The 27,929-nt window shown below is 38.1% G+C and overlaps 1 protein-coding gene across 1 annotated transcript in view; it reads left to right on the forward strand.

Moving 5' to 3' along the window:
* The first annotated feature begins 801 nt into the window (after nt 1–801).
* The window catches only part of pcsk2 (proprotein convertase subtilisin/kexin type 2), a 67,991-nt gene continuing 40,863 nt past the window's right edge, over nt 802–27,929 (forward strand). The window contains exons 1-5 of the mRNA XM_016246528.1: nt 802–1,257; nt 6,291–6,395; nt 17,561–17,674; nt 18,069–18,177; nt 18,291–18,328. Coding sequence (XP_016102014.1) covers nt 1,075–1,257; nt 6,291–6,395; nt 17,561–17,674; nt 18,069–18,177; nt 18,291–18,328 — 549 coding nt within the window. The 5' untranslated portion in view covers nt 802–1,074. The remainder of the gene's footprint in view (nt 1,258–6,290; nt 6,396–17,560; nt 17,675–18,068; nt 18,178–18,290; nt 18,329–27,929) is intronic.

Genomic DNA, 27,929 nt, shown 5'->3' on the forward strand with positions numbered 1-27,929 from the left:
AAGAACAAACGTTCTTTTAAAATGTTCGCTCAAAGTCATATGGTCTTTAATAAAGTTATCAAAATGTTAGCACACAATCATTAATTATACACTGTTCATTGAATTTTTTTTTTTTCCGGAAACATTTTAGTTGCTTTTTAGATGCTTTTCAAACTTCAAACTTTTCAAAAGTGTTTGCAAAATGGTACAATTTTATTTTCTAACATTAACATTAACATAACATAAAAAAAACACGTTTATTATTATTATTATTATTATTATTATTATTATTATTAATTTTTTTTTTTTCCGGAAACATTTTAGTTGCTTTTTAGATGCTTTTCAAACTTCAAACTTTTCAAAAGTGTTTGCAAAATGGTACAATTTTATTTTCTAACATTAACATTAACATAACATAAAAAAACACGTTTATTATTATTATTATTATTATTATTATTATTAACTGTACGGTTTGCCTTTAACATAATGAAAATTTTATGAGAAAAGTAGTATCTTTTTTGGAATGGGAGGTTTGGAGCCACTTTAAGTGTGTAGCTATAAATGATAATAAAGGCATAAAGGCTAACAACGAAGCAAATTGAGAAAAAAATCCATCACGAAACTACAATTTCATCAGTCTGGAAGCACACCCCTAAATGGGCGATTTACAGCTCAAAAACACACTTTGGTACTGTGAAATTAGCTAATAAGCGCTTTAACAATAATACGAGGAACGAGCCGAAATGTTCGAGCGCATCCGAGCCGGCTCAACTATAGCCAGAGTGCATGGAGGAATTCTCCAGGGTGCTGAAGTAGGCTACACTACCGAGGGATCAGCCACACCCGCTTCAGCTTATTGGGCATCTTTCCGTGGAACGTCACATGCAAAAGAGCCACACGCACGTTTATGCCGATGAATTAGAGATTAAAGGGAGGCAGAACATGCAGATTGGGTCCCACACACAGACACAGACTGCCCTCGCCTCATCCACCGATGACTGAGGAGATGCGTCCTGACGAGCCCTGCTGAAGAGCTCCAGCGTTCATCTGCGTTTGACAGCGTTCACTCACTGACAGCACGGCGAGCACAGCACGATGCTGGGGTTCTGTAGAGCTGGGACAGCGCTGGCTCTCATCCTGCTCGATGCTCTGGTGCTCATAGCTGCAGCGCACGAGGAGCTCATCTTTAGCGATCATTTTCTGGTCCAGCTGCACGAGGGGACGAACGAAGATGCTCATCAACTTGCCCTGGAGCACGGCTTCGGGAGCGCAAGGAAGGCAAGTGGCAGTATGCACAGCAGAACGCCTCCGAAACGGCCGCTTTGATGCATGCATGTTGGTTTTTAGACATTTATAATTATGCAATCACATATAGCTGTCAATCATGAAAATCTGAGTACAAGATGTTCTCTTGTGGACAACACAAACAAAGCAACTGGAACGAAGTGCTGCGTCCATGCAGCAGAATGCAAGCTCAGAAGTTGAAAGGCTGCTGTTATGTTACAGTGCATCAATTTAAAAGCCATGCCTAATTTATTGTTTTTTTAATGGTCATATGGATCTTAAAGGAAAGTGTACAGGATTCCTACTGCCAAATCCTTCAGGGATGAATAAGAGCACTTACAAATAAAATCCTTATTATAATAATAATAATAATAAATGTGAAAACAGGAGTGCCAGTTTATCCAGTGGGATTTTTGTACGTTTTGATCTCATAAGAATACATTCCAAATGCATGATTTCAATAAAAAACCCCATTGCTGTAAGATCACTGGACTAGTGTGGAACTAGAGATTGGATATATACGGATATTCGGGTAATTATGAAAACAGTAGGCTATTATTATTAGGATGTGCATGTTTAAAAGTCAACACAAATGAATCACAGTTTCTTGTTTGGAGTACAATAGAAATATAAAAACAAGACTTTAACCCCTCGGAAACTGCAGAAAATAGCATACTATCATTCTTTTCGGTTGCATAAGTGTTATGAGCAGTGAGACAATGACTGAGAGTAAATAGTAAACATGTCTTTCATCTGACATCGCAGTGTTTTTTTTATTCCAGCTCATGCAGGGCCGTTTATCACCGAACAGAGGACTTGATTAGCCTGACAAATCAGCCTTGTCAAATGTCAAAGCATGTCTGCTGCAGCTCTCACTGGAGCGGAACAGAGCTTAGGAATAACACCTGACCCATTATCATGTGTATGGCTTATTGCATGTTTTCGAGAGGGATTTTGTCCTCGTTCACACCCCGCTCTGTCTGAGCCAGTATATGCTCCCCTTGAATTGTGTAATGCTCTGCTTTCTTTGCTCAATTAAGACGCACCTTAATAAACACTGAGCTCTGTTAGCTGAACTGGACAGTCTGCAGCTTTTCGCTCTCACGTTATTTGACTTCAATTCCTCAAATCACAATTCACTGTCCACAAATCAGCCTTGTCAAATGTCAAAGCATGTCTGCTGCAGCTCTCACGGGAGCGGAACAGAGCTTAGGAATAACACCTGACCCATTATCATGTGTATGGCTTATTGCATGTTTTCGAGAGGGATTTTGTCCTCGTTCACACCCCGCTCTGTCTGAGCCAGTATATGCTCCCCTTGAATTGTGTAATGCTCTGCTTTCTTTGCTCAATTAAGACGCACCTTAAGAAACACTGAGCTCTGTTAGCTGAACTGGACAGTCTGCAGCTTTTCGCTCTCACGTTATTTGACTTCAATTCCTCAAATCACAATTCACTGTCAGTGCCTTTTATTCAGGGATTCTTCGTTTCTTTGCCATGGCAAGTCTCATAGAACAGGATTTTAATTTACAGTGACAGCCTGGTGGTGAAATGACTTTGTCCTCCTGAAGTAGAGAACGGTTAGGAATCAAAAATAAAAAATGATATAAAATGAATTACACCAAAAGGTAAATTTAAAGTGCTAATACTTTATAGAAGCTACAATTATAGTTTAATCTACAGCAAGACAGCAGAGTTAAAATGAAAAATACAATTTATATATATAGTTTATATGTGATGGTTTCAGTCATTCAGAGCTGATTTTACATTCAGATGTTAAGTGGATGATTTGATTTGTGGCCGAGCGACATTTCGGCATGTTCTGCACTCAAACTGCACTATTTCTACTTCAATATTTCAACTGTAATGAATATAGTGTAGTACATGGGTCATTCCTAGTATTCGGTGCCATTTGAGTCCCCATGACATAATGTGATATATTTTGCGTAAAAATGGGTTAATACTTGTTTCTGAATGCTAATCTTACAAAGTTACTGCCCCTCTACAATCAAACACAATAAACATGTGCTTAAAAATTAATTAATAAAAAATAATTACTCTTATTTCAGTGCAATAAGGCAAAAATGCCATGTCATAACTTCAGCCACAAATATAAGTAATAAAAATCAAACAAATTCCATTTTTTTTCTCAATATTGTTGTATATTCTTAATTATAATATTCCTCAACAAAATATATTTTTTGTTATTTATACATTTTTAGTGCTTAAAGTCTTTAAAAGATGTCGTGTCCCTGAATTGAATGTCCCCCCTGTTACTCTGATGAAAAGTCCCTCTGAACACGGCCCTTGAATGTTTCTCTAATAACACGATTCTCAGGAAGTATAACACTTTTAGGTGGCAAACTATCTACAAGAAGCAGAGTAATTAACTATCTTTAATTCACCCTTTTTTCAGTGTTTTATAATGATTCGCTGATGTGGTAAAGCATAACATGTCCACTCTGTTATGCTTATTTCTAATGGAAACTGATAACTTTTTGTAATTTTGGAAATATGGTTAATAAGCAGGTTAAAAATCTTCCTCTGTGATCACTACGCACTAGCTTGTTGTTTATTACATGAGTAGCAATAGCTGTCCCTCCTGTTACTGTTTTACACTGTAACAGGGTGGACATAATGTAACATTTGAAGTAAAAATTACATAAATAAGTGTTTAAAGCATGTATTGGTACTTATAATAAATTTATTATGCATTTAAAAGAAAGAGTTGCTTAAATAGTATGCATGTAATTGTCAGGAAATGGCGCTGTTGTCTGCTGAAGAAAAGCAGCGACGCTACAGGGCTCGTTGTGATGCACACCCTAAAGGAAGGCAAATATACCTCAATAAAAAGAACGGGAGGTGGAGAAAGGACATAAAGGAAGGAAGAAAAAAAAGAGTGTTAGAACTCAGCTTTGTTGATTAAGTAGAAACTGTAATAAATTATCTTGACTTTGCCATTGCAATGTGTGTGTGTCTCTGTGGTGTGTGTTCGTGTCTACGTGCTGTGTGTGTGTGTGTACTGGCATTCCCTGCATTATGGGGTCCAAATGTCCCCACAGGTATAGTAATAACAGTAAACTTTCATCTTGTGGGGACATTTATTTGGTTCCCATGAGGAAAACAGCTCATACTCTAAGTCATACAGAATGAAGTGTTCATTCTGTATGAAACCAAAACTAACTGTAGGTTTGTGTGAGGGGTAGGTTTAGGTGTAGTGTTAGGGTAAGGCTATAGAAAATACAATTTGTACAGCAGAAAAACCATTACGGCTATGGCATGAGCCCATAACGATAGGAATTTTAGTGTGTGCGTGTGTGTGTGTGAGAGAGAGAGAGAGCAAAATAATATGTTCTCTAAAACTATAAACTTTCAATAGTAAAATACAATGATAAACCTATTTTGTAGCCTAATAAATGGACAGCATAACAAATGAGATTGTGTAATAGGCCTTATATCCTATACATTTTATATACAGAACAATCTATCTGTTGTAGTGATTGTAAATTGTGACAATATGCAACATGTTGAAATATACTGTTGTTTAGTGGTGTGATGTCCACCCTGTTATGTCCTGTCCCTCTGTCCACCCTGTTACCTCAGTGTTTTTTGATATTACTAAAATAAGTTCAACAAATGCTATGCATATATTTGTGGGTACTTGTAGGGAATGAAATGGTCAAATGAAAAGTTAAAATGGTTCCAAAATTCCATTTAAATGTATTTTTATTCTAAAAGAAATGTGTTAAAATTAAGCTGTGTCTCAAAAATACAACAACTTTTTTCAAGATAATGCCCAATTATGAACACTTTGTTAAAATACATTTGCAGAGTAAAGAGAGAGGGACATTTTAGCTCTTAGAAAATGTAAATATTACAATAACTGTGCATTCAAAACACTTGTTAATTGAGATGAGTATTTCCTGTAACAGGGTGGACATTTGGTCCTTGCACGTCTGAGGAATTCCATGAAAAATTATTAAAGAATAATATCCTGAGCTGGACCAACATATTTTTCTTATAGTGTAACAAGCCCTTCTTCAGATAAAATGATTACATCATGGAAATTAAAAAACTAATTTATGGAAAGTTACCAAGCTGAAATGGCACCGAATAGAAACAATATCTGCTCGCTTAATCTTGGAATTTATTAACTTCAGAAATATGAATTGATGTTTTCAAAGTTTGAATACCATGTATTATATTTAGTTGGTGTCAGACTAGGTTTTGTAGATATAATATGAATAATATTCAAACAGTGTCAGTTGATCATATAATACACATCAAAATGATCATCTCTGGGGGGTATTAGTAGCTAATTTTGACCCACAAATACTTAGATTTAATCTTATATTACACTGTAAAAAATGTGTTGTGCTATCTACTTAAAAAAATTACGATAACAATATTACACATAATACTCACCAAAAACATAAAATAGCACTTAATTTCAATATTTACTCTCCATATCCAGCCATATGCAATGCATGCTGGGAACTAACAATCACTGCCAAAATAAAACTGCATAATTGAGCTATTTCTCTTAAAATGAACAGGTAGTTTGATCAGGTTCTCAATTCAAGCCTCAAAATTTCCTTCAAAAATTAGGAAAACATATCTCTTGGTTTTATTAATGAAATATTTTCTATGCAACACTGAAACACAATGTCTTTAATAAAATATACACAGTATCTTTTTAAATGAAAATTACAAGACCCATGATTCAGTTTTTACAGTGTACACTTGAATATTTGCATGCACAAGCAATTTCAGGCACATTTCACAACATTTTCATGCTGAGGAGTGTTTTAGTGCATTAAAGAGTTAGGGTTAAGTTTATGAATTCACAGCGGGATGAAATATTGACATATAGCCAGACACTCAGCCTTTTTTGACCTTCAAAAACATTATCAGTCATACTTGGGGAAAACATGCATCTGTTGGGTTTCCATAAGCATATTCCACACTTCTTAAGAGGCCAAACTCTCTGCTCTCAGCTCTTCTAATACAGGTGTGTTTAATTGCAGCTTCCTTTTGGCGAGGGACTATTTCATTTCTACCCGCGGGAAATCCCTAAAACCAGGAGGAAACGCAGCCTGCAGCAGCACCGGCGCCTGGCGAAGGATCACCGGGTAAGACCAGAACCCCACCGTGTGTTTGTTCCCATAGAAACTAGCCCAGGCGCATCTGATGCCAGAGCCGCTGCTTGTAAGTGTTCAAGGCTAACGTGTCAATCACACGATCACTCTGTTCTGGCTCGTACCTTGGCTTGATGGTATTTTGAGTGGATTATCTTGAGTGGTATTTTATCAAGTGTTATGACACTATGCAGTTTGAATGAGGTTACATTATTATTTATGACAATCTCACATACAGCATGGCCTCTTTTACATTATTAAATGCACAGCATAAGATTTGCATAATGTATGTATTCACATCAGTGTTAATTTCGTTGACGAATAATTTTCATCAACAACATTTTTTTCACTGACGACAACGAGACGATAACGAACTAAAACTCTTTTTGAATGACAAAAACTATGACGTAAATCTATTGACATTTTCGTCAATGAATAAAAACGAGACGAAAATGTTAGCGAGGGACGATTTGGGAAGAGATTCATTCAGAACGAATCTGCTGCGTGGTTCGGTACATATGAACCGGCAGGACATGAGCTAACATACACTTGCTGCACGTCGCATAAAACGTTTAAAAAATGTCAATATGTGGGAGTATGAGAAGAGCAGACATATAGATAAATCGCAAGACGCAAGAGAGAACTCATTTCGGTCCGGTTTTCTGAGCGCAGACACTGAAGCATAACGTTACACACACAGAAAGCGCCTCTCACAGCGTGCGAGTACTCTTTCGCGTCGCATGAACGGAGAATTACACACAAAATGATGTTGAATTGTCCGTTTTGATGAGTATTCACGAAAACACAGTTGATTACGTCTTAAGTGAACGTAAACAGCAGGGAGAACGTGTATCAGTACATTGCATCCATTGCAGCCGTGCATTCGGTTTTAAAGGGACAGCAGCCTAATTTAGTTGCTATTGTATTTATAGAAATAAATTTGTCTGCTTGAAAGAATGAAGAATATGGTAAACAAGTTGCTATAAAGAATGCATAATTAGCCTGTATAACCATTAGTATTTCATTAAAAAGAAGACCACGTTCTTGTTCTGTATGAGAAGTGGTTTTATTTCATTTTAACATAAAGGCATGTTGTGTGTCACCGCAGTTAAATCGGTGTCTATTATGATAAAACCTTAATATCAAACCTATATAATGAGTGGAAATTTTTGAAAAATGCTTAATGCACTGTAACTTAAACCCATTAGATTTTAGCCGACTAAATTTACTGTAGATTTAGTCGACTAAAATCGTATGCTATTTAGTCGACTAAAACTAGACTAAAACTAAAAACAATTCAGATGACTAAAATATGACTAAAACTAAATGGCATTTTAGTCAAAAGACTATGACTAAAACTAAATCAAAATTTGCTGTCAAAATGAACACTGATTCACATCAGAAAAGATGAATAGAACTCAAAAAAGTTGATCAAAATTTTTCATTTTGGGACATAAAGTCGGGCCCCGCATATTCTGACTAACAGCTGCCATCTCTGACAGGAGGAGATGTGTTTGCTTTGTTTTTATGTTATGATGTGAACAAGCTGAAAAAAAAAATGTGTGTAGACTCCATCCAATAAGTGCTGGTTATTTCACAGACACAAAACGTGAAATATACAGCTGTGCTCCTGGAAGTCACCCGCTACACTTAAACACAGTTTTGGTTTCCAATCTGTCTGGAGCTCAGACTACTTGTTCGTAAAAATAAACAAACCATAGATGGATTTTTGGGACAGAAAATGGGAAGATTTCAGTCTGTAAGATTTAAGCCTATAATCAACCTCCATAATCCTGTGAGTGGCGACAGCAGCGATTTGCACTCGCATGATAACGAAACAGCTATTAATGTTCAATTGTGGTCTTCAGTCGGGCTTGAAGAGCTGAATTATTTATTAGTCCGTTCATCAGGGCCGAGTGTGTTAACTCATCCAGTGGCACAAAATGTTTCCAAACCATCAAAGCACTCTTTCATCGACATATTGAGCATCATTTGCACAGATCTTCAAAACATCAGGATGCATTAAATTAAGTTGTGAAGGCCACTCTGGCTAGTTGACTGATTCACATAAACATAGTCATTTTAAAAGAAGTCTGTCAGAGGGCCCAATGCACAGTGTTAATATGAAGGAATTTTCCGTATTGTGTTTTACCTGTATTATGAATTCATGCGTTGCATTATGTTGTGCTTTAGAATGAAAGGAAATATCTGTAAACTTAACAGATTGAAAATGACCGGAACCTTTTCTTCTTACAATATGCATAATCTGACAGGTTGAATGAGGGAAAAAAGGCATTATCAGGAATTTGTGGATGAAATCAAGCACCGCCTCCAGCCACCTGACTAAAGCCCACTCTTCAATATCTGCTCATTTCCTGGCCCTGCATTATCATCTCCCAAAATACATCACATGACAGGAGCGAAATGTCATAAAATCAGTGTTCAACAAGAAAGAAAATGTTCTCCAATAACTAATGCCTCTGAAATAATACATGCATTCACTCAAATGTAAAAAATCACATTATTGTACGGGTGATGTCTGATAACTTCCCCGATCGGAGTTTGGATTCAATTAAAGGCTGTTCCAGCGACCAGGGTAATAAATTCAGAAGTGACAGACCTATCACATTCAATCCATTCATCATCTTGACAAACGACAAGCGCGTCTAATTAACAGACTGTGATGTGCTTTAGCTCGGCGGTTCTCATTGACGGCCTAAAACCTTAAAATGGACATCAGGTCATGAACAACAGCAAAAAACCATTGCAAATGCAAATAATAGTAAAGTATGACTCACTGTGTGTTCTTTCAAACACAACAATTTGACTCAAAAAAGACAGACTCGTGTACTCATCTGTACTTAGCCTTGAACAAAACCACAGAAAGTACAGGAAAAGATGACCTAAACTATATTCAGTACAGGTTCAAATACAAAGGGAAAAACACTTGTGTAGGTTTGTGCGTGGAATGCGATTTGCGTTGAATGAAAGAGATGTTTAGAACGCGAACTGGACCACTTTGTTGCGTAAATTTTTGGGCCTATATGCATTTCAGTGTGAAATAATTAAGTTCCAGTGTTTGACTTTAAGGACATTTTTGTGTTTCAATGTTGGTTGTCCAGTAAGCAAATCTGAATCCTGGAGAAGTAGAAGCAGTGCTTCAGCCGTCAACAGCTTCAGACGCTCGTTCATGTTCACGCAAACAGCCTTCGGTTTGAGCCTGGAAGGCCCTTCAGAATCAGTGCTTACGGATGAAGGGGAGGTTTCTGCATCGCCACAATCATCTCAGCTCAAGTGTTGTCACAGTATCGATCGGTTTCTTGTTTTTGTGCTCTGCTCATTCACACGCTCCTCTCTGGCCGTTTACACTGAGACTCTGCTAATGTTTGCTTTGCTCTTCATTTGGACAGTCTCTCCCCTTGTCTCGTTCAGATGCTGCATAACGGCGTTCTTCATTATGCTGATGAATGTCTCCCTGAAGTCAACGTGACTGTCCACGATCTGTTTTACTGCCGTATTTCTGAATCAAGTTATTAAATGTATCGAAGGACTATGCAAATGATGCACTACTGAACTGTGCACAATAAGAGCAGAAATGTGTGTCGAGGGTCATTTTTAATGCCATAACATTTTCTTCAATCTCATTCAGAGGTAAGCCATTGGCTCTTCACTTTGCTCGGGGTTTTGGTTTAATACACCTGTACTTCACCTTTAAAGGCACTTTACATAACACTTAAATCAATTTTGAGAACTTTATGGACAACATTATGGAAGACTTTTATGCACTTACTGTTGCTATCTTGGAAACGCTTGTATTCCCTTTACGCAATGTAAATCTGGTACTTAATTTCTTCAACTTTTATTATAAACCACATAAAAAAATACTATAGTAATTTATAGTAAATACTATAGTGTTTTTGAACCATACTATAGTAAAGTGTATTATACTGTATACTGTATATTATAGTATTTGCAACACTTTGTTAAAGAATGCTACAGCATACTGTAGTATTAACTATAGTGAACTGATAAACTGTAATAAATACAGTAGTACACTTTAGTTTTTACTACAGTAAACGGTAGTGTATTGTAGTACAATATACCCTATAGTTGTATTTACTATAAATTACTATAGTATTTTTTCATGTGGGTATTCACGGATGGTGAAACACAATGCGACTGATTGCAAAACTGCTAAATGAAAGGCAATGTGTCCTTCAGTACTGATATACGGTAGTGTAGAAATGGTTCTGCAAATGATGTGAATCTTTACAATAGACATAACCGACCCATAAACCCATGAAGCCAATTTAATCCAGAGAACAGCACCTGTACCTGTCACTTTCCCTCCTTTCAGCTCAAATTCGTACAACTCAATTATCATGTCCTTGAACCCAGTGGCTGGCAGAGCTGGATTTCCCTCTTTTGCAGAAAGAAGCACATGCTCTGATTCAGATAGACGTTTGCACAATGACCAGAATCTCATATCACATGTGAGTCCTTTTTTATCACAGTAATACTGTATATATCATGATATATACTGTATTTCTCCCATAGATTGAACAAAAAAACGTTTTATACCAGGGTTATTAAAAACTAAAAAGCTAAAACCATTAAGAGGACGCAGTGTCTCGTTCCCTACTCAGGGAACCATGGTTACATAAGTAACCCGAGACGTTTTGTTACTTACAATAAATGTTAGCTGAAATCAAATATAAAAGACTTATTTATTTCAGCTAGTTTCCAAGGCAACATTTCTCATTTTTATTTAATTTATCTTGATGTGCTAAAATGTTAGGTTTTACAATCTTTCACAGTAAAAAAAACTTACTTCATTAACTAATATAATGTTAATATAACAACCTGTTAAAGTACTAATATCTGTTTTATACACTGAAAACCATTAAAATCAGGTGGGAATGAGAAAGTCTGATGAATCAAAGCTCATCACAAACAGCTCTTCTTGCTGAGAAAGTAAACACTAATATATAGAAGGTGCACACAGACACTAAACACCATCACATATGATAATGAAATAATGCAATTATTAATTAAATAAATAAATAAACATTAATTTAACAACTTTAGATGTAAGATAAAACCCTCATGTACACAACTGTACACACAACTTTAATTTTCTGAAACTTAAAGGGGTGGTTGACTGTTTTTTTTTTCTAGGCTTGATTGTGTATATGGGGTGCAGTCTAACATGTGTTAATGCTTTGTTATTTTTGTATTTTTTTTTTTAAATCGCATTATTTTTCACATAATTTACCTTTATTCTACACTGCTCTGTCCCTTCTCTTATAAACGCCCTGATGAGTTCCTGGTTTTATGAAGCCCCTCCCTCAGGAATAGGCGATGGGCTCTGATTGGTTAGCTGGCTCAGTGTGTTGTGATTGGCTAAACCGCCTCTAGTGCGCGTCTAAACGTTCCGACCCTCACCTCAGAATGCACTCTGGTTGTATTGTAAACAATGGCATCGTCAATATTGCTTATCAATTTGAGCCCGATTGAGACGCAGAGGATATTAGTGAAGAGGATCGTGCAGAACCTGTGCAAGCACGACTCTTAATGGTATGTTTTTTGTAGGGCTGCCCTCGACTAAGGATTTTTCTGGTTGACTAGTAGTCATTCATTTTAAGCATTAGTCGACTAATCGCACGTTTATTAATAAACCATTTAAATCATTATAATGAGCCTTTAATTGCCTACAAAGCCTAATAAGCGCTCAAGCACACTCATAAATCTTGCCACACTTGCGCAGAAGCTATGATTATGAATGTGTCGGGAGAAACAGTAAGGAGACTGCATTAACATTTTAATAATTCACTGATAAACTAGTGCTTTCTTTGTTCTCGGTTTAAGAGATGAAGTCGGAGACACTGAGACTGACTCGTCATCTCCGCAGTAGTGGATGCGTCTGTATGCATGTTTCACACGGATTACATAATCTGAGAATATTTGTTTTCCATTCGAGTTGATTCATTTGAAAGTTGACATTTCACTCATTTTTAACGTCTGTAAGGCAAAGATATACACAGAGTTTCGCGCTCAAGTTCACAGACCGAGACGGCAGAAAGCACATCATGTTTGCTTTCATTATTTTACAAAAGCGCAATGTTTTGTTGTTATTGTGAGTGCACACAAATAAACGTAGAGTCTTTGCAGATTTGAAAGATGTATTACTCTTATCTGTATGACCAAAATTGAGGGAGTATTTTAAAGGTCCCATATTTTACACCTTTCTGGAGTTTTATTTGAGGTTTTGATGTCCTTAAGAATATATATTTGCGGTATAAGTACCAAAAACCATCTCAATATATTTTTACAGCTCCTCTCTCAGGAGCTCTTCTGAAAACAGGTCGATTTTGGCCTGTCTAATTAGTATTCATGAGCCTCTCTTCTGATTGGCCTGTTGTGTTCTGAGTGATGCACGGCCAGGGCAACCGCAGGTAACTAGGGTCAGCGACGTCACAGCGCTAGCTGGTGGCAGCAAAACAAAGAGGAAACTAGAGGCGGTCCATTAAAAGCAGCGCAGATTCGGCTACATAACAAGCTTAAAATATCATCTTGTTGTGATGTTGGATGCCAGAATCGATGTAATACAGCCTCAAATTAGAAATCTGATCGCATATCTGCTGCCACTGCCAGACAAAAAACCGACGACAGCTGTGGTTAAACGCGATAAAACGAGCAGACTGGACAGAAACGATTGTCAAAAATGCTCGCGTTTGCAGCGCACACTTCTTATCAGAAAAGGTTCAATAAAGTATTGTCTTTTGTTGTTATGGGTGCGTCTACAGATTTCTTGCCATATGTCTATGTTTCTTGCATCTCACGATTATGTCGTGTATGAAATAATGTCTGTGTGCATAAAACAACAAACTGATGATTTATATATAATCATTTGTAATTGTATATACATTGTTGTGATTAATTGTGGCTGGAACAATAATGTAGCTGTAAAAATAGTTGCCTGCTGATATTGAAATGTATATACAGCTTCATCATGACTAGATAGACACGGTGAGTTTGTCTTTACTATACACGTTAGATGTGATCCACCTCATAGTAACAATCCTGTCAGATCGTCCATCCTCTGAGTGAGAGTGTAACGTTACAGGTCGGCCGATCTGGTTTCGTGGTTAAAGTTAACCTTTTCGACATGTTTCCGTGTTGTTGTTGTTGCTCAGCAATGGCATGGACGTGATGTTGTCTGGGGGTTTGGCAAAAGGAGAGTGGGACGGTGGGCGGTGCTCGGGGTGGTGACTGAAGGCGGTGACTGTGTAGTTCTGACGTCAACCTTTTACAGAAGTCACAACGGTTCGTGAAAAATGACAGCTACTTAATGCAGGCTGTGTGAATTTTATCGTGGACTGACTGTTTTGAAACTTATATGGTAGGTTACATAGCACCTAGACCTCAATTATCATGAAAAAAGCCAGGAAATTTCAGTTTTGACAATATGGGACCTTTAAGAGCAAGTGAGCGCAGCGGCGCCTCCATCTGTCCTGCAGTGAGCGCTAATGTTCAGCTTCTGCACAGACACTGGAATAGCGCACATTTCTCTAGGTTAACATTAGTTTGAGCGGCCATGTAAAGTTGCTAATACTTCCATATTTCAGATGATAAGCCATATTGGTGGTGGATGAATGATAGGCGAGTGTTTGGATGTACTGTATTACCATAGCCCAGCCGTTAACGATCTGCGTGACTTCGCCAATGTGGATTTTTTTTTTCTGCGACTAATAACATTTTGGTCGAGCAAGCCTCTTCTGGTCGACTAACGATTAGTCGACTATTAGGGGGCAGCCCTAGTTTTTTGTTTGTTGTTGTCTCATACTTTTAGATACGCTGTTATTTGTAAATGCTACTACTTATGTTAGCAGGGCGACGCGAGGATTAAGAACCGCTGCTTTAGAACATTGATTTTGAAACTTGTGAATCCATTATTGTTAGAAGACAGAATCGCGATTCGTATATGAATAGATTTTTTTGTGCACCCCTAGTTTTGACGGCATGGCAACAACTCTTCCTCTACTCTAAAGCAGTGCAATGTTCCCGGGGGCGGAGTTTATCTAAATTTCTGGATTTGTTATCCTCTGTATTATTGTTTCATGTTATCTTCACATATTGGATGTTTATTGTAAAGTGTCCTTGAGCTCTGGAAAGGCGCTATATAAATAAAATGTATTATTATTAACTGATAAGAAAAATTAAGAAGAAAGTTATTTCAAAGAAAAAACATCATTTGTGAAATGTCATGCAGGGAATTCTGGCTATGTCAAGTTACGTTTTTTCACTGTAAATTATACAATCATTTTAACAGTATTTTACTGTAACCTGAAAACAAACAGTGTGAGAGTGTAACAGTCACCCAGATTATGTGTTGTGTTTGTAGTCTGAATTATTACTTTAAATCATCTACTGTATTTTAAGCTTTGACAGACATTCAGCATAACCTCATCTCATATTTATCTGTAATGCATTAGAAATAACTTTGTAATTGTATTACATGGTTCTGTATTTGTGAGGGTATTTCCAATTTGTTTTGAGATTTAGAATTCAAAATTGGCCCAGATTTCCATTTCGCCCAGGATGCTTTATGCATCCTAGCATGACCCTTACCTGCAGAGACATCACACACAGGAGACAAGCAGAGCGAATGACTGAGTCTGAGAGACCTCATCTGTTGATTTACTCTCACACTGGATCAACGGGGTCAGAGAGCTCTGACCTCTCCTGCGGCTCCAGCTGCTGCCGTTCATTTGCAAAACTGAGAGTTATTTATAATCTCACAGAGAGCTCTGCGCAATTCATTATTAGTGTTTTTGTTTTGGTAATGATATTTTAATGGATGTGAAGGTCCAAAGTAATTGCAATAATTTGCCGCATATTGTGCTCAATGAACAGATTTATTCCAACATGAGTCACAAAAATTATAAAATGCTACTACATAATTTGTGTCCTTATTTTTTTTACTTTAAAACACTATTTTATTACACATTAGCTGTGAGTATAGAAGTATGTTAAACATGTTTCGTCTTTACGCTAGGAGATACAGTATGTAAACGAAGGTTATATTTGGCCTCTGCGATGCTGTGCAGGAATGACTGTATATTATATATTTTAACACATCTGGAATGCTGTATTGACCAATCAGAATGCTATATGTTTCGCAATAGACTCTCATCTAAGGTCGGGAATCCCATCTGCTCACAGAAATAATCAAAACGTCATCGGCTTTCAGTGTTTTGAGCAATAAAATGTTCTCTAATCTGTTTACACTTGGCGATGCAAACAAGATCAAAATGTAAATGAACAATCAAAATGGCTGTGAAAATGAAAATGCTCGTTTGATGGCAGTGTTTTGGTTTGTGCCGTCATCAAAGCGCTCTTTAAATGCGAGTGCAGACTTTGATCTGTTATCTGGAGCGAGCGCACATGCTAATGTGAGAGTGTCATTGTCTGTGAGGAATGGCTGATGTCATGTTTACAGTGATGGGCTTCAGGGGCTTCTGCTGCTGCTGAGGTCAAAGGTCACGCTGGGAAGCTGCTTTAAAGGACAGCCATCCAGCCATGAGTAACCTGCACTCTGTGCTGTGCTCGGCTGATGAGACGTCATGGCTGATCACCAGCAGATGTTGTGTTTTGGATGCTGGTGTTCCCAGCAGGCTTTTCCACTAGATTGGGGTCTATAGGTCCTACTTAATGAATTTGCTCAAAAGTTAATGTTTAAAGGCAAGAAAATACAGGTAAAAACATTGTTTTTCCTCCGTTTCAGCAACACTTTCATACACCAAATTGTACAGTTTTATTTCTATCTATATTCTGAAGGCTTTTACCGAGGAGTTTGTTCATATATCCTTCATCTGATTATATATATATAACATTTTGGGCTTCAGGGGCTTCTGCTGCTGCTGAGGTCAAAGGTCACGCTGGGAAGCTGCTTTAAAGGACAGCCATCCAGCCATGAGTAACCTGCACTCTGTGCTGTGCTCGGCTGATGAGACGTCATGGCTGATCACCAGCAGATGTTGTGTTTTGGATGCTGGTGTTCCCAGCAGGCTTTTCCACTAGATTGGGGTCTATAGGTCCTACTTAATGAATTTGCTCAAAAGTTAATGTTTAAAGGCAAGAAAATACAGGTAAAAACATTGTTTTTCCTCCATTTCAGCAACACTTTCATACACCAAATTGTACAGTTTTATTTCTATCTATATTCTGAAGGCTTTTACCGAGGAGTTTGTTCATATATCCTCCATCTGATTATATATATATAACATTTAATTTATTCCTGAAAACATGGTGGATTTTTTTTCTGATTCATGGGGTGATAAAAAGAGAAATCCAAAATCCCCTGTGTAAAAACCTTTAATTTGACAATAAAATCAAACAAGAGTTATGAACCTGGCTTTATCAAATGTTCAGATTTCTGCAATGCGTGCAAATTAATGCATATTTAATTAGATAATACCTTTATTTGCCATACATAATGTAAACAATCACCCAGAGAGTTATGATGATATTCATTTCTGTCATGAAAACTCTCGGAGGGATTGGCATGGTAATGTACATGACAATGTTAATGTATTTGGTCTTGGCGGAATAGATCTGCTACGCTGATGCTGCTGCGGCAGAGCAAGTACCAAGACTTGCTACTGCCAATACATCCACAACATGCTGCTGTGAGCATGTAAGAAATATTGCTGTTTCAAATATAACATACATGAAATAACCCCCATATAGCATACATGAATCACCCCGTAGCAGATCTATACAGGTGGAGCTAGGGAAGGTGGAGGGTTTCTGAAGCAAGCTGCACTGCTACGGCAAGCACTAGTCATATATTTGAATGTTGAGCAGCGAACTCATTGGGTCAAATGTCATTAGGTCAGATTGAGTTAGACCTATCGGACTGCGCCATCTAGAGTTTCATGCCAGAACTCTGTATTAATTAGAACTGCCTTAAACAAAATAGTGAAAAAATCAATGAAAAAAAAAGCAAGAACGTGCACAGAGGTGTGCTATCTTCCAACTGTACTTTGCTGCACGCTTAGTATGGTATTTGTTGACTGAAACATGGTATTCAAGCACAGACGTGTGAGTCTGCAAGCCTGAAATCCAATAAAAGTTGCCTTTGCTTTGTTTTTCAGGTGAAAAATGTGTTTCCTCAGGAGGGTTTTGGCCGTCAAAAGAGGGGCTACAGAGAAATCAATAACATTGACGTCAACATGAGTGACCCGCTTTTCACCAAGCAGTGGTATCTTGTAAGTAATTACAGCTCGTAATGTCCTCATTTGATTTGACCTTCAGCATTGGAAGCGATTGCATTGGATTAGCCGGGATCGCTGATACTCCTCATTTAAACCATTTTCCTCATTAGCCGTCTCCGTCAACACTGGTGCGTGAGCTAGCGTCAAAACACGCTGATATCTTCCTTATTTCTCCAGGGCTTATCGTGACAGGCATCCCTGTCTGTTTTGCCAGGGAGAACGATCTTTAATTTAGTTTGTCAGCTATAAACACCGCACAGCAGGGTTTCAGCGAACTGTAATATCTGCGTGACATTTATTTTCCCTCCTGCGCCACCTCCCTCATAACATCTCATTTTCTACATGGTGGATGCTCAGCTCGTGTGACGCTTTGGTGTTGTTTGATTAGATAAATACAGGCCAAGCGGATGGGACCCCAGGGCTGGATCTCAATGTGGCAGAAGCCTGGAACTTGGGCTTCACCGGCAAAGGTGTGACCATCGCCATCATGGACGACGGTGCGTGAAATCTGGCCGCCAGAGAGCAGTTATTAACACTTAAAGGCTTGACAATGTGCAATAATGTAAACATTAAACGTCCAGTAATGTGTCCTTTTGCCATCACCTTGCAGGTATTGATTACCTACATCCAGATCTTGCCTCTAATTACGTAAGTGCTTTTTTTCTCCCTCATTTGATCCACGTTTAATATGATTTGAAGTAACCTTGTTGGATGGATGGACAGATATCCAGTGCTAGAGCAGGAAGGTATAATGTCAATGCAGTGAAGTACTTTTCAATTAATCTGTGAATTATCCAAAAATAGGAATTACCACGTGGTTATTTAATAAATAAACCATTTTATTGAATGTTCAGCAAAAATATCTGATATTAATTGAATTGGAAGTTCATTGGGAATGTAGAAACATGGTGGCATGTCTGATTAGAAAATGGGACAAACACCAGTCCTTTGCTCTCTTTGATGAACATTTCACATGAAAGGATGGTCTTAAGTCATTAATGCATCCTTTGGAAAGGATTCAAAGGTTGGGTGTGCAATCAATTACATTTTAAAAAAGGAAGGAAGTGAGGTCTACTTATGGCGCTTGACCGAATGAGTGTGGGTAATGTAGTGCACTAGATTACAGCAAGTGTAGTTTAGTTTAGTTTAGTTTTATTGATTTATATAGCACATTTAATAATGACAGGGTCGACCAAAGTGGTGTACAAAAAAATTAATAAATACATAAAACAACTAAGCATATAAAACAAATCACAAATTTATGACAAAGATAACATCACACATAATCAAATATTAGACAGAATTTACTGCAGACCATAAGCCAATTTAAAAAGATAAGTCTTAAGTGATGATTTAAAAACCTGAAAAGAGGAGGCTGATCTTACATACAATGGCAAATTATTCCACAGCTTAGGTGCTGCCATTGAAAAAGCACGATCCCCTTGAGTTTTAAGCGTGTCATAGGTACCGACAACAATAAAGAATTTGATGACCTTAAAGGCCTGTTAGTCACATGGAACGAGAGGAAATCCGACGGGTAACATGGTGCCAAACCTGCCACAGATTTATACACAAACAGTAGTACCTTAAACTGAATTCTAAACTCGAGTGATACTTTCTCTCTTTTTGGTCCCTGTTAAAAATCTGGCCGCAGCATTTTAGACCATCTGGAGATGAGATAAACAAGACAGAGTAATTCCTAGATACAATGAATTACAATAATCCAATCTTGTTGAAATTAATGCATGAATAGCAGTCTCCAGATCCTTAAAATAAAGAAAATATTTTATTTTAGCAAGCATCCTAAGCTGAAAAAATGCTGATTTCACAACAGAACTTATCTGTTTATCAAATTTGAGTGCCGGATCAAAAATGACACCCAAATTCCGAGCACAAGTGCCTACAGTTTTAGTTATAGGATGCAGAGTTTTAGATAGGATGGAAGCACATTCAGGCCATCCAAAGACCAACACTTCAGCCTTAGAATCATTTAGCTGTAAAAAATGTTCCGCCATCCAAGTTTTAACTTCGCTCATACAAACAATCAAAGACTGGAGAGATATATTGCCATCTGGTTTCATTGGAAGATAAAGCTGTATATCATCTGCATAAAGATGGTATGAGATCTGATACTTACAAAAAATCATATCTAAAGGAAGAAGATATAGGGAGAACAAAACAGGGCCTAAAACGGAACCATGTGGTACCCCCCCAAGTGTAGTTTGCTTGGCATTGTGGAAGATGCAGTGCAAAGGAAAAATAAGGGAGGGGGAAGTACTGGTTTCACAACAATAACTTTATTATCATATATTAAGCTTTAGCGTTAGTTCTGGCAGGTCACGTGAGTCAAGCTTGCATCAGCTGATTCTCAGCTGATCACATCTACCTATAGGAATACGACACCTATCGCGGCATTTCTATATAAGCTGTATTCAGTATTATTCAGCAAAGGCCATGAGAACAAGTTTAAATGAAACACGCATTCTCGTGTATGCGTTTCAACTGGGGTTGAAACGCATACACCTCAATGTTACACCTCAATGCATAACCTCAATGTTACGGTTGTTTATTTCTAAGGTTGATGTTTCATTAGCTGTGTGAGTGTGCGGTCAGAAGCACGCGTTTATCGCTCCTAATGGCTTCTATACATATAAGAATGTAATATCAATGACCGTCATTCGAAGTATTTCTGCAGTGTGTATGCTTCCCCTGCTGGACTGCCACTTATTAGAGATTCATAATTTCTGATCCGCTTGAATATGTGCTCACGCTGAGTAATGTGAGCATATGAGCATGAGAAATTAGGGTGAAATGAACTGGCTGAGATCAAGCTATATTCATATAAATAAAACACTTCGGTGGTGATTGGAAGGTTACGACTGAGCGCTCAAATGGACACAAGGGATTTAAATATAGTCCAATTATTCTAAGCAAGTACAAGCAGCGCTTAAAAAATATATATAATAATAATAAAAATAAATAAATAAAAAAATACAGGTAACTACAGTCGTTTTCCTCTGGTTCCTCACTTGCTGAGCTTGGGGTGGTGCTTCCCCCATAAATATATTATTAAGCATGTTATCATGATATTCAATGACTCATATGGGTCTTGAGTTGTCCTCTCACACGTCTAGACCTTGGCTAGTGGCAGATTTCCCAACTGGCTGTTTAAGTTTAATGTTGAGCACTAAACAAGAGCAAAAGAAAGCATCATTTTGTGATTCACAAGCTAATTAAAGTTTAATGTTCATGTGGCTTATGAAGCAGTTACAGCATGTAGTGGACTAAATCCAGCGTATGGCAATGATCCCCGTTCAAACGGGTCGCAAAAACAGGCTTTCTTTTGTTCAAACAGATGACACATTTGCATGCTGGGTGCGATTAAATATGCAGCTAATGGTGGAGTTATCGTCTCCTCTGAGATGGGAGTTTGTGGCACTTCTGCAATTAAGAGATGCTGCCACACATCAAACCATACATATAGCAAATGTCTTTCCCTCTTTACTTCACCCTGTGTCTCTGAAAACATGCTTCTGTCAGTCAGCCATTACTTTTTATTGATGTGGACATGCTAAAATACTCTTACAGCATTTCCTGCACTTATATTAAGGGCAGTGTCATAGCAAAAGCAGTAATGTTTTAGTTATGATGTTTAGAGTTGTGAGCTTGTTAGTCTGAATTGAATGAGATGAGAAAGAGTGATTCTGTGCCACAAAGTCTATGAATAGTTAATGCATGTTTCTTTTGTGTTGTCCTCAATGGTTGCACACAACAACAAACATATGGCACGACCAGTGTAGTCCAATTCATGAACCACTATTATGAAGTAGCTCTTTTTAATGAATCTTAAAAATAACTAAAATATTATGCACAAGTTATCAGTTCATACATACCCATAATTTACTTTCCCCCATATCATCCCAAGCCAATACAACTTTTAAGCTTGAAACACAAATGAAGGTATTTTAATGAAATCTAACATATTTTTGTTCTTCCATTGAAAGTTAATAAGGAGATCTGAAAAAAGTAATCTGTATGAATCAAGCGGTTTAATCTAAGCCTTCTGAAGAGACGTGTGTTGACAGATTGGGTTGGTGATTTCCAGCCCCAAAGCTCTCCAAAACCTGGTCAAAAAATTCACAACCAACAACATTTGATAGAAATCTAATGCCATGTGAACAAAGGTTGACTGACAAAATAAAGTCATAAAAATGAATCAAATTTCCAGACAGGAGAACAATACCACATTTAAACAGATCAAACATATTAAATACAGTAGAAGAAAATGAGCAATTATATAAAAAAATTCTACCCATATGGTACCCATATAAAGTATGTCAGAATTTGCAAATGGTAGTCAAGAAATTAAAAGACCTTAAAGGTAGGGTAGGCAGTTTTTCCCAGAAACATTTTTTGTTTGACTGGTTGAAAGCCTCTTAATATCCTGATAGCAATCAATAATTAAAGTAGTCTAAATATTAAACTATATAAATATATCTTCTGTGGAAGTCTCTTGATCATAAAATGTTCGTTCAATCTTTGCATTTGGTCTGAATGCAGTGATAGGGTGTCTTACCTGCCTGTCAAAATATGTATTTGCATAACTCCGCACAGCCAATAGTGAGAGTTTGGGGGCATGGCTACTGTAGCAGGCGGAGCCAGAGGACATTTACTGGGTGTGGAATTCAAATTCAAAGACTTGACAAAATACACAGATACAGATATCTCAAACAGAACAATCCATGGTTTGATGCACTCTCCCACTCTTTACTGTAGCTACAACTTATATTTATACTACTTTGGCGTAGCAATCACTACATTATACTACTACAAGTTCAAAACTTGATCCCTTATTGTGCTAAAAAATGTCACTCAGAGTATCACGTCTGTCTTTTAAAGCTCTTGACTGGCTAAAAGTGCGGCTCGTCTAACCAACACCAGCTGCTGTGTGTGTTTAATAACAACATGATGGCTTACTGGATGACTAGATGGAGTACAGTACATGCAACTTTGCCAAACTGCTCCCAAACCAGCCCAAACTTTGCCCACCCGCCCACTCCCATTTTGACCCGTACAATCAAATTCAAAACCGGCAACACCGACTCAGCCAATAGTGTGAGATTGGCCGCGACTATATGTTTGCCTGGCCAGTGAAAGATAGGGAGAGTGTTTGAAAACATTATTTTTGCAGTTCTGTTTATGTAACAATAAACGTGTTGTTTCTGTGTAGATTTTTTCTTTAGTATATACAGTATTTACCGAGGAGGGCCTTCCAAATGACTGAAAGAAATCACGGTGGAATTGAAATAAGAGTCGGAAGCAGAATTGCATCCTTGCAGAATATTTCACAAATGAAACACGCTAGATATCTGCCAGTGAAATAGAGCCATTATTGTTTTGAGACCCGCTGAGCTCTGTGAGCCGCAAGAGCACCACAGATGAGTTTTAACCCAAAAATAACCTGGCTTCGGCTGCGGTGGGGGATGATGCTGACGTCTCCAGCGGGGCCCAGATGAGGCAGTAACTCAGCATGTCCTCCCCTGCTACTGTTTTATTTAGCACCAACTCCACCCAGACTTTCCTTGCCAGAACCGCTGTTTTTGTAGCAGAATTATACTCACCGAAAGACGGCATGTAAATGTTTGTTTTTAGTGTTTGCGTGTGGCTGAAGTGTGTGGGGTTAAAAATAGATTCAGGATAATTTCGCTAATAAGGACTAATGTGGGATGAGGAGTGAATTAGCATAATCGTTTGAAGGATTTTTTGACAGGGGACTGGATTTAATTCATCGCTCGCTAACTGCAGTCTCCAGGCAGCAGCCAAATGGAGACTTGCCAAAGAACAGAGCGCTGCTTCTTTCAACATGCGACTGCTTTCCTCGATGGTGTTCAGTTTCCATGGTGATTAAAATACTGTCATACACACATGAGGTCCTCAGAGCGGTTTAAACTTTGACCTCAGATATATTTACCATGCTACGGGAGGTTTTAGGCCCTCCACTTCCCTTTAACGGTTAACAAACTTCTTGAGAGTGATACAAGAGTCAATTTATTGGGTATAAATTGGGTATAATAAAAAAAAAAACAAAGAGTGCGCATGATATTTTTCAGCCAAATAAATCCGCTTAAGATGTATGTATGTAAACATTGCATATTCAGAATATTGGTATCTTTGATTGCGTTTGGAGGCGCTGGTGCGGTTTCATGTTTTGGTCTTGCTCTCCATTAATGAACTCTCTTGGGCAGCAGAGAGCAGATGAACGGATGGATGTGAATGTCGTGATTGCGTTGTGATGGATTACAAAGAAAGACACGCTGCTGTAAAGCGCAGCAAACCGATGTGTCATTAGTTCCTGTGCTCTGGCTGTGCGCAGGGGCTCCGGGGGCCGTTCGCTCGGGGACCGCTGGCCATTATCATGCTCTACTTTCTCTCAGCGCAGACTCACAGAAGAAATTGGCTTCTCTTTTTTTGATTCTGTGGCAGTGGCATTGCTGGCAGAGCTCTGATGTCTTGTGTTTTTCATTTAACAGGTCTCACGAACATAAAAAAATCATACTTCAAACCTGTTCAGCTTTCTTTTTTCTATGGAACACCGAAGCAAAAACACTGGAAAAAATCAAAAAATTTAAATAATGAGGATTTGTATTAATGATTATAGTCCCAATGAAATGGAAGTAGAGACAGATCTCTTCTTCTATATTGTGGCCTACAAACGAGCGAAACCGATTATTGAAAAAAATGTAGTTTGGGACTTGGTTCTGTAGATCGGTTGTTGATGGAGGCAGATCTGAAAACGAGCTTGCATTGGACTGTAAGAAAGGGGCGGAGTTTAAACAGACTAAATGATAGAAGAAATCCGGCTAGGTGTGCGATATGTATCATAATTACTGTTACTGATGTGAAAGCTAACATTTTCAAGTATGTTGCTCACTTTATAAAACAACAACAAAAAACATGCCTTGACTTGATGTGGCCTAGCAGAACATAGTTAGAATTAAATTCAATATATGGGGACTAAACATTTTTTTTTTTTTAATAAATCCCTATTTGAGTTTTTGTCTTATTTTTATATAATATGTATGGATATTCTGGACTATTTTCAAAAGGAATTGTAAATTGTATTTTCAATTGTGTTTTCCATATGTGGGCGCATAAATTGTGACATAATCCCAACACAATTGCAAATCTTGTGGACTGGTTTTGGAGCAGTGGATCTCATTTTGAGGGTCCAGCATTCATGATCGATATCGTCTCTAGACCGGCGGTATGAAATCCTCCCCCGAGCCATTCCGTCCTCCCAGTTACCTGCTCCAAACTCATCATTAAGCCAGGCCTCGGGAGCGAAAGGCCTTCCTTTTGTCTCCCACTGAGTCATCGTGGTAAATGCCAGACTGCATCCTCATCAGCCTGGAGCCCTGACTACCAGACTCAGCCATCTTTTTAACTCTGGCCTAAGGAAGGCCACGCTCGGGGCTCTCCGGGTAATGAATGCTCCCGATAATAAAAGAGCATATGGTGGCACGGACCGTGCTGAGAAAAGCTGTTAAAGGAATAGTTCGCCCAAAAATGAACATTTAGTCATTAATTACTCACCCTCATGTCGTTTCAAACCCGTAAGACCTTCGTTCATCTTCTGAAAACAAATTAAGATATTTTTGATGGAATCTGAGAGCTGTCTGATGAACGAAGATCTTACGGGTTTGAAACGACATGAGGCTGAACTAACTATTTTGGGTGAACTATCCCTTTAAGACCAAAGCGCAGGAGCGAGCGACAGCTGATGAGTGTGAGCGGGGAAGGTTGATTTGAAGATGATTTCACTGGCTGAGTTTATGAGAGATGTTTACGGCTCCTGCGTCTTTCCTCAGTTTCGGGCTGGGTTATATATTCTGTGTGACATTAGATAGAGAGATTTCACCTCTTTTATACGGTGGTAGATATATCTGAACGGCCATCCGGACACAAATTCACACACAAATGTGATGAAGAAACAGAGAAATGCAAAGTTTTTGCACTGATGCCATACTTATAGGCTATATATGCTGTTCAAATAGGCTGTATAAAATTTTGGGATCAGTAAGATACAAAGCTCATAAGAAAAAAACAGTAATATTTTGAAATGTAAAAATAATTGATTTCTTTGATACAAAGCTGAATTTTCATCTTTATTACTCCAGTCTTCAGTGTCACATGATCCTTCAGAAATCATTCTGATTGCTGATTTATTATCAATGTTGGAAACAGTTGTGCTGCTTCATATTTTTTTTGGAAGCTGTGATACACTTATTTTCCAGCGATATCGTCGATTTGATTGCACAGATACTATTTGAACTGAACTGAGCTGGACGAAGACATCACTGAATCAATGATTAACTGACTTTAACAGTAAATTGAGTGTTTTTGCATTATTACACACTATTTTTCTTATTTAGCACTGTAAAGCTGCTTTGACGCAATCTGTATTGTTAAAAGTGCTATATAAATAAAGGTGACTTGACTTGATACTTTTTCAGGATTCTTTGATGAATAAAAAGTAAGATATTTTTGTAACAATATATGCTATTGTTCTAAAGTTTGGGGTTAGTCATTTTTTTCTTTTCTTTTTGGAAACAACTTAATACTTTTAAATTGATAAAAAGTGATAGTAGAGATTCATATATATATATGAACAATATGATCTTGCAGTTGACTTAAAATAGGATTAAACATTTTTAATTTACTGGATTATATACAGTGGGGCAAAAAAGTATTTAGTCAGCCACCAATTGTGCAAGTTCTCCCACTTAAAAAGATGAGAGAGGCCTGTAATTTTCATCATAGGTATACCTCAACTATGAGAGACAAAATGAGAAAAAAAATCCAGAATATCACATTGTAGGATTTTTTTTTTAAAGAATTTATTTGCAATTTATGGTGGAAAATAAGTATTTGGTCAATAACAAAATTTCATCTCAATACTTTGTTATATACCCTTTGTTGACAATGACAGAGGTCAAACGTTTTCTGTAAGTCTTCACAAGGTTTTCACACACTGTTGCTGGTATTTTGGCCCATTCCTCCATGCAGATCTCCTCTAGAGCAGTAATGTTTTGGGGCTGTCGCTGGGCAACACGGATTTTCAACTCCCTCCAAAGATTTTCTATGGGGTTGAGATCTGGAGACTGGCTAGGCCACTCCAGGACCTTGAAATGCTTCTTACGAAGCCACTCCTTCGTTGCCCGGGCAGTGTGTTTGGGATCATTGTCATGCTCAAAGACCCAGCCACGTTTCATCTTCAATGCCCTTGCTGATGGAAGGAGGTTTTCACTCAAAATCTCACGATACATGGCCCCATTCATTCTTTCGTTTACACAGATCAGTCGTCCTGGTCCCTTTGCAGAAAAACAGCCCCAAAGCATGATGCTTCCACCCCCATGCTTCACAGTAGGTATCGTGTTCTTTGGATGCAACTCAGCATTCTTTCTCCTCCAAACACAACAAGTTGAGTTTTTACCAAAAAGTTCTATTTTGGTTTCATCTGACCATATGACATTCTCCCAATCCTCTTCTGGATCATCCAAATGCTCTCTAGCAAACTTCAGACGGGCCTGGACATGTACTGGCTTAAGCAGGGGGACACATCTGGCACTGCAGGATTTGAGTCCCTGGCAGCGCAGTGTGTTACTGATGTAGCCTTTGTTACTTTGGTCCCAGCTCTCTGCAGGTCATTCACTAGGTCCCCCCGTGTGGTTCTGGGATTTTTGCTCACAGTTCTTGTGATCATTTTGACCCCACGGGGTGAGATCTTGCATGGAGCCCCAGATCGAGGGAGATTATCAGTGGTCTTGTATGTCTTCCATTTTCTAATAAGTGCTCCCACAGTTGATTTCTTCACACCAAGCTGCTTACCTATTGCAGATTCAGTCTTCCCAGCCTGGTGCAGGCCTACAATTTTGTTTCTGGTGTCCTTTGACAGCTCTTTGGTCTTGGCCATGGTGGAGTTTGGAGTGTGACTGTTTGAGGTTGTGGACAGATGTCTTTTATACTGACAACGAGTTCAAACAGATGCCATTAATACAGGTAACCAGTGGAGGACAGAGGAGCCTCTTAAAGAAGAAGTTACAGGTCTGTGAGAGCCAGAAATCTTGCTTGTTTGTAGGTGACCAAATACTTATTTTACAGAGGAATTTACCAATTAATTCTTTAAAAATCCTACAATGTGATTTTCTAGACTTTTTTTCTCATTTTGTCTCTCATAGTTAAGGTATAC

Source organism: Sinocyclocheilus grahami, unplaced genomic scaffold (genome assembly GCF_001515645.1).
Source record: "Sinocyclocheilus grahami isolate Dianchi unplaced genomic scaffold, SAMN03320097.WGS_v1.1 scaffold801.1, whole genome shotgun sequence".
Classification (NCBI taxonomy): Eukaryota; Metazoa; Chordata; class Actinopteri; order Cypriniformes; family Cyprinidae; genus Sinocyclocheilus; species Sinocyclocheilus grahami.